At 37.5% G+C, this 19,827-nt stretch overlaps 1 protein-coding gene across 1 annotated transcript; it reads right to left on the minus strand.

The window, feature by feature from the left end:
* Positions 1–14,296: 14,296 nt before the first annotated feature.
* On the minus strand, positions 14,297–19,823 carry SAP30 (Sin3A associated protein 30). The gene is made up of 4 exons (XM_059177627.1): positions 19,199–19,823; positions 17,396–17,521; positions 16,870–16,968; positions 14,297–14,634 (listed from the first exon to the last, which is right to left on the minus strand). Exons 1-4 carry the CDS (start codon positions 19,514–19,516, stop codon positions 14,512–14,514), a joined length of 666 nt encoding a protein of 221 aa, XP_059033610.1. The 5' UTR covers positions 19,517–19,823; the 3' UTR covers positions 14,297–14,511.
* Between the last annotated feature and the right edge of the window lie 4 nt (positions 19,824–19,827).

Consider the following 19,827-nt stretch of genomic DNA (forward strand, 5'->3'; position numbering starts at 1 on the left):
TATTTATTTGACAGAGAGAGAGAGCGAGAGCGAGCAAGGGAACACAAGTAGGGGGAGTCGGAGAGGGGAGAAGCAGACTTCCTGTGAGGATCCCAACATAGGGCTCAATCCCAGGACCTGGGATCATGACCTGAGCTGAAGGCAGATGCTTAACCAACTGAGCCACCCAGGCACCCCTTGAAAGATATTTTCTGATAGAGCTGCTTTGAACTATGCCCCATATCTTAGGAGGTATGCATGGACTAGTGGCCATCAGAGGTAATTTCAGAAAGCCCTTCATGCTATAAAAAGGTATTAAATGCTTGCTAAGCGCCAGCTATGATTTAGATTAGGGGATGCAGTAATAAGATGGACTTGTCCTCTTGGAACGGGTATTCTAACAAAAGTGTAATAATTACAAACACTTATTTATAAAAGTGAACACTGCTTAAAAGGGGACATGTAGAGGGCTATACAAAGTATTATTAAGGGGGAAAGTTTGAGAAGTACCATACCCTGTAGTAAACCAAGAGATAACATTCTGTCAATAAAGGTGACATTATTTAGGGGCACCTGAGTGGCTCAGTTGGTTAAGATTCCAACTCTTGATTTCAGCTTAGGGTTGTGAGATTGAGCCCCAGGATGGGCCTGTGCTGGGCAGGGAGCCTGCTTGTGATTCTCTCTCCCCTGTCCCTCCCCAGTCAAACTCTCTCTCTTTAAAAAAGAAAAAAAAAGTGACAATATTTAATTAAAATACATACTTGGAGGTCCCTGTAGTCTATTCAATATCCAGTAAGTGTTAATGGGCTAGACCAAACAATTCTGAAGTAGTCAGTATTTAGTCCCTCTTAAAAGCTACACAAATATAAGTTAGAATATGTTTTTCTTTTTTCTTTTTTTTTTTTTTAGACTTTAATTTTTTATTTTTTATAAACATATATTTTTATCCCCAGGGGTACAGGTCTGTGAATCACCAGGTTTACACACTTCACAGCACTCACCAAATCACATACCCTCCCCAATGTCCATAATCCCACCCCCTTCTCCCAAAACCCCTCCCCCCGGCAACCCTCAGTTTGTTTTGTGAGATTAAGAGTCACTTATGGTTTGTCTCCCTCCCAATCCCATCTTGTTTCATTTATTCTTCTTCTACCCACTTAAGCCTCCATGTTGTATCACCACTTCCTCATATCAGGGAGATCATATGATAGTTGTCTTTCTCTGCTTGACTTATTTCGCTAAGCATGATACGCTCTAGTTCCATCCATGTTGTTGCAAATGGCAAGATTTCATTTCTTTTGATGGCTGCATAGTATTCCATTGTGTATATATACCACATCTTCTTGATCCATTCATCTGTTGATGGACATCTAGGTTCTTTCCATAGTTTGGCTATTGTGGACATTGCTGCTATAAACATTCGGGTGCATGTGCCCCTTTGGATCACTACATTTGTATCTTTAGGGTAAATACCCAGTAGTGCAATTGCTGGGTCATAGGGCAGTTCTATTTTCAACATTTTGAGGAACCTCCATGCTGTTTTCCAGAGTGGCTGCACCAGCTTGCATTCCCACCAACAGTGTAGGAGGGTTCCCCTTTCTCCGCATCCTCGCCAGCATCTGTCATTTCCTGACTTGTTGATTTTAGCCATTCTGACTGGTGTGAGGTGATATCGCATTGTGGTTTTGATTTGTATTTCCCTGATGCCGAGTGATATGGAGCACTTTTTCATGTGTCTGTTGGCCATCTGGATGTCTTCTTTGCAGAAATGTCTGTTCATGTCCTCTGCCCATTTCTTGATTGGATTATTTGTTCTTTGGGTGTTGAGTTTGCTAAGTTCTTTATAGATTCTGGACACTAGTCCTTTATCTGATATGTCGTTTGCAAATATCTTCTCCCATTCTGTCAGTTGTCTTTTGATTTTGTTAACTGTTTCCTTTGCTGTGCAATAGCTTTTGATCTTGATGAAATCCCAGTAGTTCATTTTTTCCCTTGCTTCCCTTGCCTTTTGCGTTGTTCCTAGGAAGATGTTGCTGCGGCAGAGGTCGAAGAGGTTGCTGCCCGTGTTCTCCTCAAGGATTTTGATGGATTCCTTTCGTACATTGAGGTCCTTCATCCATTTTGAGTCTATTTTTGTGTGTGGTGTAAGGGAATGGTCCAATTTCATTTTTCTGCATGTGGCTGTCCAATTTTCCCAGCACCATTTATTGAAAAGGCTGTCTTTTTTCCATTGGACATTCTTTCCTGCTTTGTCGAAGATTATTTGACCATAGATTTGAGGGTCTATTTCTGGGCTCTCTATTCTGTTCCATTGATCTATGTGTCTGTTTTTGTGCCAGTACCATGCTGTCTTGATGATGACAGCTTTGTAATAGAGCCTGAAGTCCGGAATTCTGATGCCACCAACGTTGGCTTTCTTTTTCAATATCCCTTTGGCTATTCGAGGTCTTTTCTGGTTCCATATAAATTTTAGCATTATTTGTTCCATTTCTTTGAAAAAGATGGATGGTACTTTGATAGGAATTGCATTAAATGTGTAGATTGCTTTAGGTAGCATAGACATTTTCACAATATTTATTCTTCCAATCCAGGAGCATGGAACATTTTTCCATTTCTTTGTGTCTTCCTCAATTTCTTTCATGAGTACTTTATAGTTTTCTGAGTATAGATTCTGTGTCTCTTTGGTTAGGTTTATTCCTAGGTATCTTATGGTTTTGGATGCAATTGTAAATGGGATTGACTCCTTAATATCTCTTTCTTCTGTCTTGCTGTTGGTGTAGAGAAATGCAACTGATTTCTGTGCATTGATTTTATATCCTGACACTTTACTGAATTCCTGTATAAGTTCTAGCAGTTTTGGAGTGGAGTCTTTTGAGTTTTCCACATATAGTATCATATCATCTGCGAAGAGTGATAATTTGACTTCTTCTTTGCCGATTTGGATGCCTTTAATTTCCTTTTGTTGTCTGATTGCTGAGGCTAGGACCTCTAGTACGATGTTGAATAGCAGTGGTGATAATGGACATTCCTGCCGTGTTCCTGACCTTAGCGGAAAAGCTTTCAGTTTTTCTCCATTGAGAATGATATTTGCGGTGGGTTTTTCATAGATGGCTTTGATGATATTGAGGTATGTGCCCTCTATCCCTACACTTTGAAGAGTTTTGATCAGGAAGGGATGTTGTACTTTGTCAAATGCTTTTTCAGCATCTATTGAGAGTATCATATGGTTCTTGTTCTTTCTTTTATTGATGTGTTGTATCACATTGACTGATTTGCGGATGTTGAACCAACCTTGCAGCCCTGGAATAAATCCCACTTGGTCGTGGTGAATAATCTTTTTAATGTACTGTTGAATCCTATTGGCTAGTATTTTGTTGAGTATTTTCGCATCTGTGTTCATCAAGGATATCGGTCTATAGCTCTCTTTTTTGGTGGGATCCTTGTCTGGTTTTGGGATCAAGGTGATGCTGGCCTCATAAAATGAGTTTGGAAGTTTTCCTTCCATTTCTATTTTTTGGAACAGTTTCAGGAGAATAGGAATTAGTTCTTCTTTAAATGTTTGGTAGAATTCCCCCGGAAAGCCGTCTGGCCCTGGGCTTTTGTTTGTTTGGAGATTTTTAATGACTGTTTCAATCTCCTTACTGGTTATGGGTCTGTTCAGGCTTTCTATTTCTTCCTGGTTCAGTTGTGGTAGTTTATATGTTTCTAGGAATGCATCCATTTCTTCCAGATTGTCAAATTTATTGCCGTAGAGTTGCTCATAGTATGTTCTTATAATAGTTTGTATTTCTTTGGTGTTAGTTGTGATCTCTCCTCTTTCATTCATGATTTTATTTATTTGGGTCCTTTCTCTTTTCTTTTTGATAAGTTGGGCCAGGGGTTTATCAATTTTATTAATTCTTTCAAAGAACCAGCTCCTAGTTTCGTTGATTTGTTCTATTGTTTTTTTGGTTTCTATTTCATTGATTTCTGCTCTGATCTTTATGATTTCTCTTCTCCTGCTGGGCTTAGGGTTTCTTTCTTGTTCTTTCTCCAGCTCCTTTAGGTGTAGGGTTAGGTTGTGTACCTGAGACCTTTCTTGCTTCTTGAGAAAGGCTTGTACCGCTATATATTTTCCTCTCAGGACTGCCTTTGTTGTGTCCCACAGATTTTGAACCGTTGTATTTTCATTATCATTTGTTTCCATGATTTTTTTCAATTCTTCTTTAATTTCCCGGTTGACCCATTCATTCTTTAGAAGGATACTGTTTAGTCTCCATGTATTTGGGTTCTTTCCAAACTTCCTTTTGTGGTTGAGTTCTAGCTTTAGAGCATTGTGGTCTGAAAATATGCAGGGAATGATCCCAATCTTTTGATACCGGTTGAGTCCTGATTTAGGACCTAGGATGTGATCTATTCTGGAGAATGTTCCATGTGCACTAGAGAAGAATGTGTATTCTGTTGCTTTGGGATGAAATATTCTGAATATATCTGTGATGTCCATCTGGTCCAGTGTGTCGTTTAAGGCCTTTATTTCCTTGCTGATCTTTTGCTTGGATGACCTGTCCATTTCAGTGAGGGGAGTGTTAAAGTCCCCTACTATTATTGTATGATTGTTGATGTGTTTCTTTGATTTTGTTATTAATTGGTTTATATAGTTGGCTGCTCCCACATTGGGGGCATAGATATTTAAAATTGTTAAATCTTCTTGTTGGACAGACCCTTTGAGTATGATATAGTGTCCTTCCTCATCTCTTATTATAGTCTTTGGCTTAAAATCTAATTGATCTGATATAAGGATTGCCACTCCTGCTTTCTTCTGATGTCCATTAGCATGGTAAATTCTTTTCCACCCCCTCACTTTAAATCTGGAGGTGTCTTCGGGCTTAAAATGTGTTTCTTGGAGGCAACATATAGATGGGTTTTGTTTTTTTATCCATTCTGATACCCTGTGTCTTTTGACAGGGGCATTTAGCCCATTCACATTCAGGGTAACTATTGAGAGATATGAATTTAGTGCCATTGTATTGCCTGTAAGGTGACTGTTACTGTATATGGTCTCTGTTCCTTTCTGATCTACCACTTGTAGGCTCTCTCTTTGCTTAGAGGACCCCTTTCAAGATTTCCTGTAGAGCTGGTTTGGTATTTGCAAATTCTTTCAGTTGTTGTTTGTCCTGGAAGCTTTTAATCTCTCCTTCTATTTTCAATGATAGCCTAGCTGGATATAGTATTCTTGGCTGCATGTTTTTCTCGTTTAGTGCTCTGAAAATATCATGCCAGCTCTTTCTGGCCTGCCAGGTCTCTGTGGATAAGTCAGCTGCCAATCTAATATTTTTACCATTGTATGTTACAGACTTCTTTTCCCGGGCTGCTTTCAGGATTTTCTCTTTGTCACTGAGACTTGTAAATTTTACTATTAGGTGACGGGGTGTGGGCCTATTCTTATTGATTTTGAGGGGCGTTCTCTGAACCTCCTGAATTTTGATGCTCGTTCCCTTTGCCATATTGGGGAAATTCTCCCCAATAATTCTCTCCAGTATACCTTCTGCTCCCCTCTCTCTTTCTTCTTCTTCTGGAATCCCAATTATTCTAATGTTGTTTCGTCTTATGGTGTCACTTATCTCTCGAATTCTCCCCTCGTGGTCCAGTAGCTGTTTGTCCCTCTTTTGCTCAGCTTCTTTATTCTCTGTCATTTGGTCTTCTATATCACTAATTCTTTCTTCTGCCTCATTTATCCTAGCAGTTAGAGCCTCCATTTTTGATTGCACCTCATTAATAGCTTTTTTGATTTCACCTTGGTTAGATTTTAGTTCTTTTATTTCTCCAGAAAGGGCTTTTATATCTCTCGAGAGGGTTTCTCTAATATCTTCCATGCCTTTTTCGAGCCCGGCTAGAACCTTGAGAATTGTCATTCTGAACTCTAGATCTGACATATTACCGATGTCTGTATTGATTAGGTCCCTAGCCTTCGGTACTGCCTCTTGTTCTTTTGTTTTGTGTTGAATTTTTACGTCTTGTCATTTTGTCCAGATAAGAGTAAATGAAGGGGCAAGTAAAATACTAAAAGGGTGGCAACAACCCCAGGAAAATATGCTTTAACCAAATTAGAAGAGATCCAAAATCGTGAGTGGGGAGAAAGGGGATAAAAAGAGGTTCAAAAAGGAAGAAAGAAAAAAAAAAAAAACAAAAAGAAAAGAAAAGAAAAGAAAAGAATTTTTAAAAAAAGAAAATACCTAAGAAAAATGTAAAAAAGAAAAAATATATATATTAGATAAACTAGTAAAAAATCGTTAAAAAAGAAAAAGGTAACAGTTAAAAAAAAAATTTTACCCGAAGGCGAGAAAAAAAAAAATGAAAAAGAAAAAATTAAATTAACTGCAAGACTAAAAAAAATCACAGGAAAAAAGCCATGAGTTCCGTGCTTGGCTTTCTCCTCCTCTGGAATTCTGCTGCTCTCCTTGTATTGAAACCGCACTCCTTGGTAGGTGAACTTGGTCTCGGCTGGATTTCTTGTTGATCTTCTGGGGGAGGGGCCTGTTGTAGTGATTCTCAAGTGTCTTTGCCCCAGGCGGAATTACACCGCCCTTACCCGGGGCTGGGGTGAGTAATCCGCTTGGGTTTGCTTTCAGGAGCTTTTGTTCCCTGAGCGCTTTCCGTAGAGTTCCAGAGGACGGGAATACAAATGGCGGCCTCCTGGTCTCCGGCCCGGAGGAGCCGAGAGCCCAGGGCCGCACTCCTCAGTGCACCCTCAGAGAACAGCGCCCAGTTACTCCCGTCTGCCTGACCTCCGGCCGTGCTCCGAGCTCACCGAGCCTGCGACCGGTTCAAGGTAACACGGAGCTGTGAGCTTACTGTCGGCTCTGTCTCTGTAGCCGGCTTTCCCGTTCCAATACCCGCAAGCTCTGCGACACTCAGACACCCCCGATCCTTCTGTGACCCTGCGGGACCTGAGGCCACGCTGACCCCGCGTGGGCTTTGCCCCGGTTTAGCCTCTGGAGCGATGTCCCTCAGCAGAACAGACTTTTAAAAGTCCTGATTTTGTGCATGGTTGCTCCGCCGCTTGCCGGGAGCCGGCCCCTCGCCCCGGGGTCTATCTTCCCGTGGCTTTGGATTCACTTCTCCGCCGGTCCTACCTTTCAGAAAGTGGTTGTTTTTCTGTTTCCAGAATTGCTGTTCTTCTTCTCTTCGATCTGCCGATGGATTTTCAGGTGTTTGCAATCTTTAGATAAGCTATCTAGCTGATCTCCGGCTAGCTGAAGCAGTCTCAGCTTGCTACTTCTCCGCCATCTTGGCTCCTCTCTCTAGAATATGTTTTTCAAATAGTATGACTTCCTACAAAAATACATGAAGAAGAATTGTTTAAAAAAAAACTAATTCATTATTTCATCAACGTAATATGGTTTGATTGGGCTTTTTTCTTCAGTGAATTAATTGGCATTAAAATCAGATGAAATAATTTAAGTCATATCTTTTCTAGAACAGTGCATGGAACAGATAAATAAGAAAATCATCAGTAAACCTGCTTCATTTTTTACTTGGTATAGACTGCTTTTGAGGGAAAAAAAAGTGTTAAGGATTCAGTATCCCTATTTGTAAATGACACATCAGTGTGAGAGCATCTGTGAGGCAACAGTGCCTTTTGAAGGAAATGTTCCCTTATTACTGTAAACAAAAACTGATGAGAAAAATTGTATTTGAAAAAAAAGCTGAATATTTAATGGAATTTTATAGATTATTATGATTATTCTTCATTGTATACTCCCCTTTCTGGAAATAACTTTTGTAATATGAGATTAAGTTACATTGTTTTAGAAATGAATGTATAACAGAAGCACACATTCTTCTGTATATTATCAAATAGGTATAAAAATATGAATGTTCACATAACTTACCTTATGTAACTTTTCCCAAGTATATCAATATATTTTTAAAAGCAAACACTTCATTTAGTTATATTAATAACTATATCCTTTGTTTTTTTCATAGCTTTTAGCTACAAGAAAAGATAATTAAGCTTGTATTAAAAATTTACTATTTTTCTTAACACTTAGAAGTGAGTGTAGTAGGTACTGTCATCCGATTCTATTGCCAAAGCACCAAGGTTCAGAGAGGTTAAGGAGCGTAAGGTTACATTATCAGAGCACTAGTGCCAGGTTTTGAATAGGGCCAGTCTTACTCTAGCATCTAGAATCTTAACTTCTATGTTATTTAGGAACATCATCTAATCTATTTCCTTTTTAGGAAAACAAACCTTTACTGATATGGGACACATGATTGTACACTTCAGCTAGCTCGTATAAGCTAAATGCTTACTGAATTAACAATTTCTGTATTTTTATCTTAGATGTTTTATATCCTTTTCCATATTATGAATCTGAGCACAGAGTTGAGAATAATACTAACAGCTCATCTCTTCTTGATAAAATTTCTTTACCTCATCAAATCTGTCAGAATGCCTTGAATAATTTTGTTTGCTGGGATTAAGTACTAATCATAAAAGATTATTAGAGAATTGGAGAACCCAAATAACAAGCAACAACTACTGGAGGTAGGGAAGGACAGACAGATAAGAAAATTCACAGATCTTGAAACTTTTAACTTTCTTATAGTTGTCAACAGGTATACATGAGTTCTTTCCAAAATAAATCATTTTTGCAAAATATTATGACCGGTGCTTTTAAAACTTAAATAATTCCATCAACAGAGCATTACAGGTTTTGAAATAATTTTCCCAAAAAGAAAAAATAATGAAAGTCATGTATTTCTGAGTCATTTTGCATTAACAGCCTAAGCCTAAACTTTTCTCTCAAAGATTTGAAGAGAAATTGATAATAGGAAATTATAATAAATTGGGGTGCCTGGGTGGCTCAATCTGTTAAGTGTCTGACTCTTAGTTTCAGCTCGGGTCATGATCCCAGGGTCTTGAGACCCAGCCCGCATTGGACTTCATACTCAGTGTGTAGTCTGCTTGAGATTCTTTCTCCCGTATCTCCCTCCACCTCTGTTTTTCCTCTACTCCCACTCTCTCTTTAAAATAAAAAAAAAATAGGGCCACCTTGGTGGCTCAGTGGGTTAAAGCCTCTGCCTTCGGCTTGGATCATGATCCCAGGGTCCTGGGATTGAGTCCCGCATCAGGCTCTCTGCTCAGTGGGGAGCCTGCTTCCGCCTCTCTCTCTCTGCCTGCCTCTCTGCCTACTTGTGATCTGTCAAATAAATAAATAAAAATCTTAAAAAAATAAAATAAAATAAAATATTTAAAAAAGGAAAATCATAATAAATTGACACAGATTTAATTTCCCCCTTTTACTTCTACAGAGTTCTTATCACCATAATGGGCTCATCTTTACAGAGTGGTATACCTGGAGAGAAATATGTGGCATAGATGTAGCCCTTATCATCTAAGAATTTTACAAATAAAAACCTCTATCAGCATTATCCTGGTACCAAGTCAGGCACAGACAGTACAAGAAAGCTCCAGACCAATATACCTTATGAATATAGATGTAAAAATCTTAAAAAATTATTAATATACCAAATCCGACAGCACATTAAAAATCTCATAGAATATACATAAATACCACTAGAGGTAATAAAAAAATTCAGCACAGTTGTAAGGATTCAACATACAATAATTAGTTGTTTCTATACAGCAGTAATGAACAATCCAAAAAAGAAACCAAGAAAACAATTTTATTTGCAGTAGCATCAAGAATTAAGCATCAGAAATAAATTTCATCAAGGTGGTGAAAGACTTACATACTAGAAACTATAAAACAGTGCTGAAAGGAGTTTTTAAAAACCAAAATAAATGGAAAAATATCCAATATTCACAGATTGGAGTACTTAATATTGTTAATATTAAATATTGTTAATATTAAATCTTAAAGTGATCAACAGATTCAATAAAACCTTCATTAAAAATTCTAATGGTTGGGGTGCCTGGGTGGGTCAGTCGTGAAGCATTTGCCTTCAGCTTAGGTCATGATCCCAGGGTCCGGGGATGGAGCCCCATTATCAGGCTCCCTGCTTGGTGGGGAGCCTCCTTCTTCCTCTCTAGCTCCTCTGTGCTTGTGTTTCCACTCTTGCCATCTCTCTGTCATAAATAAATAAAATCTTAAAAAAAAAAATTCTAATGGCCTTTTTGGCAAAAATCGAAAAACTGATTCTCAGATTCGTATGGAACTACAAAGGACCTCAGATAGCTGAAATGATATTGAAAAACGAAAACAGGTGGGAGGACTCCCATTTCCTGATTTCAAAACTTACTGCAAGGCTACAGCAGTCAAAGGAGTTTAGTACTGGCATAAGAATAGGAATATGAACCAATGGAATAGAATTGAGAATACAAAAATAAACCCAATCATCTGCGGCAAATGGATTTTTGACAAGGGTGCCAAAACCATTCAGTGAAAAAAGAATAGTCTTTACCAAATGTTACTGAGACAACTGGATAACCACCCTCAAAACAATGAAGTTACACCTCTATATCACTCTGTATACAAAAATTGACTCAAAATGTGCCAGTGAGCTGAATTAAGTGCTGAAGTTCTTTCTTTCTCTCTCTCTCTCTCTCTCTCACACACACACACATACACACAGAAAAAAATAGGGGTTAATCTTCATAACCTCAGATTTGGCAAAGAATTCTTAGATCTGACACCAAAAATATGAGTAACACACAAAAAATAAACTAGACTATATAAAAACTAAGAACTTTTGTGCAATAAAGAACATTATCAAGAATATGAAAAGGCAATTCACAGAATGGGGGAAAGATGTATCAAGTATGGACTTAATATTCATATCAAGAAAAAAAAACTCCTGCAACAAGCAGTCCAATTGAAAAATAAGCAAAGGATTTAAATAAATATTCTTTAAAGAAGACATACAGGGGCGCCTGGGTGGCTCAGTTGGTTAAGCAGCTGCCTTTGGCTCGGGTCATGATACCAGGGTCCTGGGGTCGAGCCCCACATCGAGCTCCCTGCTTAGCAGAGAGCCTGCTTCTCTCTCTCCCTCTGCTTGCCGCTCTGCTTACTTGCACTCCTGCTCCCATCAAATAAATAAATAAATAAAATCTTTAAAGAAGACATACAAGTCAGCAATAAGCACAAGAAAAGACATACAATATCATTGATCAGTAAGGAAATACAAATCAAAACCACAATGAGATACCATTTCACACCCAGCAGGAAGGCTTTAATTCCCAAAAAAAAAAGGAAATACAAGTATTGACAATTTGGAGAAACAGAAACTCTTGTACACTGCTGGTGGGAATGGAAATAATAATACAGCCACTATGGAAATCTGGAGGTTCCTCAAAAAGTTAAATACAGAATACAATGTGATTAAAAAATTCTACTCCTACATATATACCCAAAAGAAAGGAAAACATGTCCACATAGAAACCTGCACACAAATGTTCATAGTATTATTATTAATCGCTAAAAGTGGAAATCAAATGTCCATCTATGGATGAAAAATTGTGATCACAATGGAATATTGTCCAGCTGTTAAAAGGAACAAAGTACTGGTAAATATGCAGCAACTTGGATGAGCCTTGAACACATATGCTACATATGCTACGTGTGCTAAAAACAAAACCCAAACACAAAAGGACATGTATGATTTCCTTTATAGGATATATCCATAATAGGCAAATTCATAGAGAAAGGGAGCAGATTAGAGGTATCAGGGGATGAAGAGGAGAAATTGGGAGTGATTACTTATGGATATTTTTATGGGGTAATGAAAAATGTTGAAATTAGAACTGGTGGTTTTACAACATTGTGAATACACTAAATATTTACCTGAAAATTTTACAGCTTAAAATGGTCAATTAAAAAAAAACTTTATGTAAGAGGTGCCTGGGTAGCTCAGGTTGTTAAGTCTCTGCCTTTGGCTCAGGTCTTGATCCCAGGGTCCTGGAATAGAGCCCATTATTGGCCTCTCTGCTCAGGGGGAGACTTTGTCTCCCTCTCCCGCTGCCCCTCCCCCTATTTATGCTTTCTCTCAAATAAATAAAATCTTTTTAAAAAAAATCTTTACATAAAAATAATATAGAGCTTGTTTTTGTAAAGAACTTTATTTCAGGTATTTTTAGCCTTTTCTTAAATGTTTAATAAAAGTTTTATCAAATAACTGACTTTTTTTTTTTTTTTTTAGTGAGCATATGTCAAAGATTTATTTAACTCATTGACAAGGAAACCATCAGGACTTATTTCTTGAGTATCTGCTACTCATTGTGTTTTCTTCCTTCCATCTCTGTCAATTTCAGATTCTTCTGATGCTCTAATATTATAAGTAATCTGTACCCTTTTAGAAGTAAGAGTTTAAATTTACTTTTTTTGGTTCAGAGATAAACAGGAAAAAAGATTTCTAGTGAATTTTTCATACCTAAGAGCAAATAATTAAAAATTTTATATAAAACTTACATTGTAGCATCTTGAGTTCCTGAGCTTTGATGAAGTTCTCTCAGTTTTTCCTGTTTTAAATTGCTCTAACAAGGATTTAATTTCACTGGAAAACTAACACCCAGAACTCTTATTTTCACTTTTATCCAACTACATTTTATGCAAATAATTAACTATGAAATCAACACTCTTAGTCAAAGGTTATATCCATAAACAGGTAATTTAATGTAAGCAAATGGTTTCAAGCTTCTTTCACAAGAACAGAGGGTTTTTCTAGGAAAAAGTAAGCCTACAGTCAAGTGTTATTAAAAAATGAAGTTTTTACAGATTATAGGTTTAGATAAAAATTTGTAGAAGGAATACTTTCTTCAAATAAACAACCACCACATCTTGTAGTTTCGTGGTTCATTTTCAGACAGCTAAGAAAAAATTTCTCGCAGAGATTTCTGGAATGCCAAAAATGAGAGGATTTTTTAATACCAATTATCACAGTCTCTGCTCATCAGTAAAGTACAGTTGATCCTTGAACAACATGGGTTTGAACTGTGTGAGTCCAGTACGTGCAGATTCTTTATGGTGTGTATTACTGCAAATGTATTTTCTCTTATGATTTCAAAAACATTTTTTCACTAGCTTACTTTTATAATAGTATATAATACATGTAACATACAAAATGTACATTGACTGTTTATGCTATTGGAGAGGACTGAGCCAACAGTAGGCTATTAGTAATTAAGTTTTGGGAAAGTCAAAAGTTGTATATGGATTTCCAACTCTGTGGTGGTTGGTGCTCCAACCCCTTCATTGTTTAAGGATCAAACTGTAAATCTTTAAATGGTATAGCAAGAACAAAGACCAGTACTGTATTTTTCACATTTTCCAGCTGTTAATACACTCAGAGGACTTAAAAATGCAAAGACTTTATAATAAACCACTATTTTAGATTTAGCTACATCAGTGGTTTTTCACTTTTGGTGATTTTGCTTACCCAGGCATGTTTGGCAGCATTTAGTGATAGTTTTGGTTGTCACATTTTCAGAGTGCCACTGGCACTAGCGTGGACGGCAATGATGCTGCTACAACACCACATAGGACAGTCTCCTCTGGTGAAGAATTATCAGGCCCAAATGTTGACCTTTGAGGGAAACCTTAAGCTACATTAATGTTCTGATCCATTTCCAGCCTAAAATCTGCACCATAATCAAGAACATTAACTCAAACTGTTGTTTTGTTTTGATGTCATAAGCTATAAATTTGATTTGCAATTATGAGAACTTTAATCAAAAACTGATAGTGAATGAAATGTAAAGAAAAGCAGAATATGAATCAAGTTAGAGCTATGTATGAACCCAAATTTAAAGCTTTTTAGATTTCTAAATCTCTCCAACTTAAGTTTTAATCTGCAATGTAAACAGTATAGGACATGACTGAAAATTAAAGGGCACTACAGAACTTCTTTCTATGTTCATGCCATATAAACATCTTTTCCCTAAGACAAAATTTTAAGAAACAAATAAAGCTAATTCTATGTTATTTCAACTTTTAGCACTGTGTTTATCTTTGCTGGCATATTAAGTCTTCTTTGGAAGGAGAAAGGCATATAAATTAAACTCTATGTTATTCCTAATACTTTATCAAGTAATAATAGTAAAAAAGGAAGTAAAAAAGAAGTTGCACCCCAAAGGAAGTCTATTTTTCAAACCCATTAGCACCAAAAAGCACCTTATAGCATTAGGATATTAATTCCAAATCAGCTTGTCTCAGAGAAAGCAAATGCGCTGTTTGTTACTTCTCCTTGACCTTAATTTCTTGGAATTAAAAATAAAAGGGGGGTATAACAAAATGATCTTTAAACTCTCAATTAAAGCTAGTATCTTGGCAGTTTAATATAAAAATCAAATTTCACAAAATAAATACACCGAAGCAACTATAATAGTAATCAGCTTTATTTAAAATATTTTTCAATCTAGGAAAGCTCATTTTACACGAGTTTCCAACTAATTTATTAGAATCAGAAACAAAGAAAATAAAACCAGAGAAAATCCTCTGTAAAAAAATACACAAGGAACATTTCTACATGTGAAAAAAGAGTAAACAGTCTTAACACTGGAACATCCAAGTCTTAGTCTCAATTCCATCTTTTTTAGTGAACACTACTATCAACCTTGAGATCTGATTTGTTCTTGTCATTCTTCACTGAGTAGATGAAATATGTTAAGGTATCCTTTTCATTCACTGGAATAGACCTAAAGTGGCAACCAACTATCTATAAAAACAAAAACAAACAAAAAAAAAACCACCTGAAATTATAGATATTGACAGATGTCATATACATTCATCAAAAGAAAAAGAAAATACCAACAAGATGAAAAGCATGTAAGAATAAGATGTTATGAACAAGAGACAGTGTGACTTCACAGGACCCTCTAATCCATTCAATTAAATATACATTAATTAGAAATTATTTCCTTTTACTTAAATTTATAACTAGAATCTACATTAGGAGGTAAATATTTTTCAATTTTAAGTACCAATGAAATAAAATAGAATGTAGACCCTACTCCCACAGAAAAAGGATACAAAGGTTGAAAAAATTTTGGTACTATACAAATTATAAACTATCTTACAAATATATTTGCTGTAACTTATATTCATTCATTCATTGGCAGTACTCTTTTTTAAGGTTCCTTGAAAGTTTTTCTGAATAAAGATTATGGATGGAAAATGAGAAGGGAAAGAGAGACGTTCACTGAAGAATGTTTATTTTCTGGCCTTTTCATTCTGCTTATCTAACATCTAGATGCACAGCAACCAAGAGAAACACAACAGATTAAACTGGGGTGTTGCTTTGTATATCTAGAATGTGGAAGACAAAACTTCTTAAAGAAAATGTTACTCATACAATAATTAAGAGATTTAAAAAGGGCAGTCACCTAACTCTGGAATCATGCCTAAAGAAATTATAACTTTCATTGCCATTTGAATTTCTTCTCATTTCTAAAGAAGAAAGTAGTTTTAGAAATAATATAAATTTTAAATATCAAATATTTCAGGTGCACTTAAGAGATACATACTTCTGACTCTTGCACAACACAGATTTTAGCTGTGAGGGTCCACTTACACACTTTTATTTCAATAAATACAGTACAGTACTGTAAATGTATTTTCTCCTCCATATGATTTTCTTAACATTTTCTTTTCTTTAGGTTACTTTACTGAGACTATAGTAAGAATATATATAATACATATGACATAGAAAATATGCTGACTATAGTATCAGGAATGCTTCCAGTTAACAGTAAGCTATTAGTAGTTAAGTTTTTGGGGTATAAAAAGTTATATGCAGACTTTTGACTATGTTCCGTTATAACTCGTGTTGTTCAAGGGTCAACTGCACAGTATATGTAACATTTATAATAATCAGTTCTCTGGTTCTCATTTGTCCCAGAACAAAGGTAACTTCCACTTGATGAGTATCTGTCTATATGGATACAGTTTTATTATGGTAGATAATATCTATGTTTACATTATATTAATATACTACACAATCTAAAAAGGACTGGATATTTTAAATCAAATTTAAAGAAAAACTGAATTTTTGTTGCTTAGGCAAGAAGAAAAGAAGAAATTCTGGCAAAAAAGTCAACATATAAGCTCTTAACAATGTTAAAAAAGCATTCTGCCAAAGAATTGTACCTTCTTTATCTTTTACCTTATTCAATAAGCGTGTGTTAGAAAAAATGTTGCATTACTAAACCCAAGCTGAAAAATATGAGAAAACTGATTTATATATCTAATTTATATTCCAATAGACTAAATATTTTTACTCAAAATTATTAAAGTATAAATATATAAGTCTATAAATGCCTTAATATGATTCACAGATTTTTTGGTTCTATTAATTCCTGAGAAGACACATATTTCAAAATTTACAGAAAGAAATAGAAGTCCTATATCAAAGCAAACTAAGTAACGTCTTGAATGAAAATCTTTGCATCTTCTAGATGTGACGAAGCACAGATGCCTCAACTAAAACAAACTAACATCAACAAGGACAAATTCTCAAACAGTTAAATCAACAAGTTATAGGAATACTATTTAGGGGCTAATCTGTAGGCCCAATCTGTCAAAAACTTAAAAAAATTCTAATAAAGACAACAAAGTTTATCAATTTCTTTTATTATGCCTCAATTAAGTGTTCAATAAATGTTTACTAAGTGGAATTTCAAAGCCAACAGAAATACTGAATACTGAAAGCCAGTATTTAAAAATGCTTAGAAGATTACATACAATCCATTGAGTGTTTGTTACATAAAGGAATTTAAGAGGTAGACAAACATTTCTACGAAACTAGATTCTTCCATAATAGATTTTTTATTCACTGATCTATCTAACTAAAATGTACTGTTATATACACTACATTAACAATTTCATTAGGCTTTTATGACTCTTTTTTGTATAAATAGGCTCATTTAAAGTATAGTTTAAAACTCATAAATACCTCAACAAGTTGTGCTTTATTAAGTCCTGGTCTGGTTGATAGTTTGAAGTGTCTTTTGTATCTCCGAAGTGTATTTACTTGTAATTGGTATAAATCCACCTAGAAAAAAATAAAGGTGTAAGAATTAGAATTAGTTCGTGCAATGTTTAAGTTATCTTTGATACATATAATAACATTTCAATTTTGGCACAGTAAAAATGTAATTCTGTAATTCCATTACTAAATAACAAAAGTTACATTAATTAATTCTATTATTCCTTTTATAGAATCAAAACTCTAAATATATTGTACACTTTAACCTTTTTAAGATAAATATTGAAAACTGGGAGCAAAAAAGAAGTTATAAGTCAATAGAGCCATAAGCATTGTCAATTGAAAACATAAGTCAAACTACAACTGCCTGTTAACTGGCTATATTTAATTTTGCTTTCATTTTCAGATTTTTCCTTTTTAAAAATTTATAGTTTTCAATGTAAGTTTCAGAATGGAATACTTAGGATTTACATTTAACATACAGAAACTTTACCTCCGGAGTATCAATATCTTGAACAGGTGAATCTCCTCCATCATCATCACTCCCTTTTCTCTTTCTTCTGTTTCGAACACTCTGAATTAAGTTTTTATGATAATCACAAATGTAAAGATGCCTTGCCTGAAACAGAAAAGTTTCACAAACTACTTATAATTATGTAATGTGTCCATGTATTAGTAAAATACATAGGGCACAATGAATTATTAAAAATAAAAACAGTCAAAACAGCCATTGTTAAGACAAAACCATGTTTCTATGCTTAAATCCTGTATTCAGTTAGAACAAACAAGTCGGGCAATACCGTTAAGAGGATTGGGGTGGGGGTGGGGGGGTGGAAGGGAGGAAGGGAAGCAGAGAAGCAGAATGAGAAATTCCAACTCTGGATTTTGTCATTAAATTGCAGTGAAGGTGAACTAGATTTGGTAGGTCATGCTGTTTTTTAACAAGGGGAAAGGTGATGTTGCCCCACAAAATATTCGATAATATTTTCTCTACCTAAAGATCATATTTTAGCAGCATGATGTATGCTTCCTATTCTTTATCAACATTCAAATTATAATCCAGATACAAAACTACCCATTTCTACACATGAACTGATTTCATATACTACTTGTATATAAATTTGAATTATAAACTTCTGAGTATTTAAAGAATGTATTTATTTGTATTACGTTTTTCCAACCAAAGCAATGTGAAATTATTCAAGTTTGCTTGAAACGTTTCTTTTGAGCATGACTGAAGAACTGTTTAACAGGCATAGAGTATCACAAGCATGCCTTTAACAGGCATAAAGTATCACCGAACTTCGCAAAAGCTTCAATTAAATGTAGTCTTGAGAGCTGTACGGTAACATTTGAAATATTGGGCTGCATATATTAACACAATTAAACTCCTTTAAAAAGCGAAACGATTAAAGACTAAGGCTTTTAAATTAACTTCTAAACTAAATCCAAGTTAAAATTATGCAGGACATGTGCTAGGTTCTTGCATCTTGTTATTTATTCATTTACCGCCAGCCAGAGCTCGGAAAAGAGGCAATGGTTGTTCCTAAAAACCTCATGAATGGTCAAAAGCAAACAAACAAAAAACAAAAACAGACGCGCAAAAGGACGGAAAAAGAAATCCCGATGGCTGCCAAAGGGATGGCAAAACCGCAGAGGCTACGTGCTCCCCACGTTCGGAGCAGCGGCGCTACATGCTGACATCGTTCCCAATCCCGGCTCCCAGCAAGGCGCGGGGCGAGCTCGGTTTCCCTCACTCCGTACTCGGGCGAACGAGGAAAGGGGTTTTTCTTTACGCAGTATCAGGTCCTTGGTCTCTGCAGGACTCCACTTTTGCCTACGCGAGGGTAGTTACTCCCTGCGGCCACACGCCAGCTAGGGCAGCAAAACAAAGAAGGCGCCTCCATTCCAGAAGGAGCTGCCGGGCTGCAAGAAAACTACTCCGGGCCCTACGAGCGACGGTCCCCTTTGTTTCATTTCCCGATCTCAGTGAAGGAGGAAAGGGTTAGACAGTAAGCAGATCGGACTCAGGACCGTGGGGGTGGGGGGACAGGAGCGGTCGGGGTGGGGGTGGGGGAGGAGCGGAACCGCGGCGTGCAAGTATGTGTGTGTTGGGGGTGGCGGTCGGAGTTGCAGCGACTTTGTTGTTTGCTTCCTACCAGAGCCCACACAACGGGTTCGCACGGCAGCCAGGTCGAGGGGAACCCTGAACCTTCCGCCCAACAATCCATGTGGGCACCGCTCCTGGAGCCCCAAGGGGGTGTGGGCAGGGCTGAGCCGTCCCGCCGTCACTTACGCTCTTATCCAGCTCGATTTTCACCTTCTTCTGGGAGATGCTCTTCTGGATCCTCTTGCTGAAGCTGGCGTTCCCAGCCGCCCGGCCGCACCGCTCACCGTCCTCCCGCAGACAGCACAGCTGTCCGGGACCGGGGCCAGCCGCTCCCGGGGGTCCAGCAGCAGAGACGGCCCCGGCACCGGGCACCTCAGCCCCGGCGCCAGCCCCTGCCCCGTTCCCGGCTGAAGCTGCGGCAGCCGCGGCGGCGGCGACCACTGCTGCCACTGCGGCGGCCGCGTCCCCTCCGCGGCTCATCTCCTCAGGCGTGAAGCCGTTCATGTCTCCGCGCTTTGGGACGCCGGCGCTGACAGGAATCCCCGCTCCGCCTCTCTCCGGAGACTCCGGTGTCTCCGCAGGATCCCTCAGACACACCTGACCCTGCCGAGGCAATTCCTCCGGCGGCACGGCCAGACAGCAAGCGTCCTAGACTGTTGTTGTCTGCTGGCGCCGGGACAGGGGACAGTGCTTTCGGTCAAGAACCAGAATGGGGCGGCGCCAGGAGTTAAGACCCCGCTCACTGTCACATGGAGACGCTTCAGCAGTTGGACCCGAGCGCCTCCGCCTCCCTCCGGCCCCTCCACTTGCGCAAG

This window comes from Mustela lutreola, chromosome 1 (assembly GCF_030435805.1).
Source record: "Mustela lutreola isolate mMusLut2 chromosome 1, mMusLut2.pri, whole genome shotgun sequence".
Classification (NCBI taxonomy): Eukaryota; Metazoa; Chordata; class Mammalia; order Carnivora; family Mustelidae; genus Mustela; species Mustela lutreola.

Bases quoted from the DNA above. Each gene is read 5' to 3' on its own strand.
- SAP30 (XM_059177627.1), bottom strand. From the start codon at position 19,516: ATGAACGGCTTCACGCCTGAGGAGATGAGCCGCGGAGGGGACGCGGCC. The intron at 16,969-17,395 runs GTAAAGTTTCTG...ATTTTTTTCTAG, and splicing joins AAGATATTGATACTCCGGAG to GTGGATTTATACCAATTACA. The intron at 14,635-16,869 runs GTATTTATGAGT...TTGTTTTTATAG, and splicing joins ATAAAGCACAACTTGTTGAG to ATAGTTGGTTGCCACTTTAG.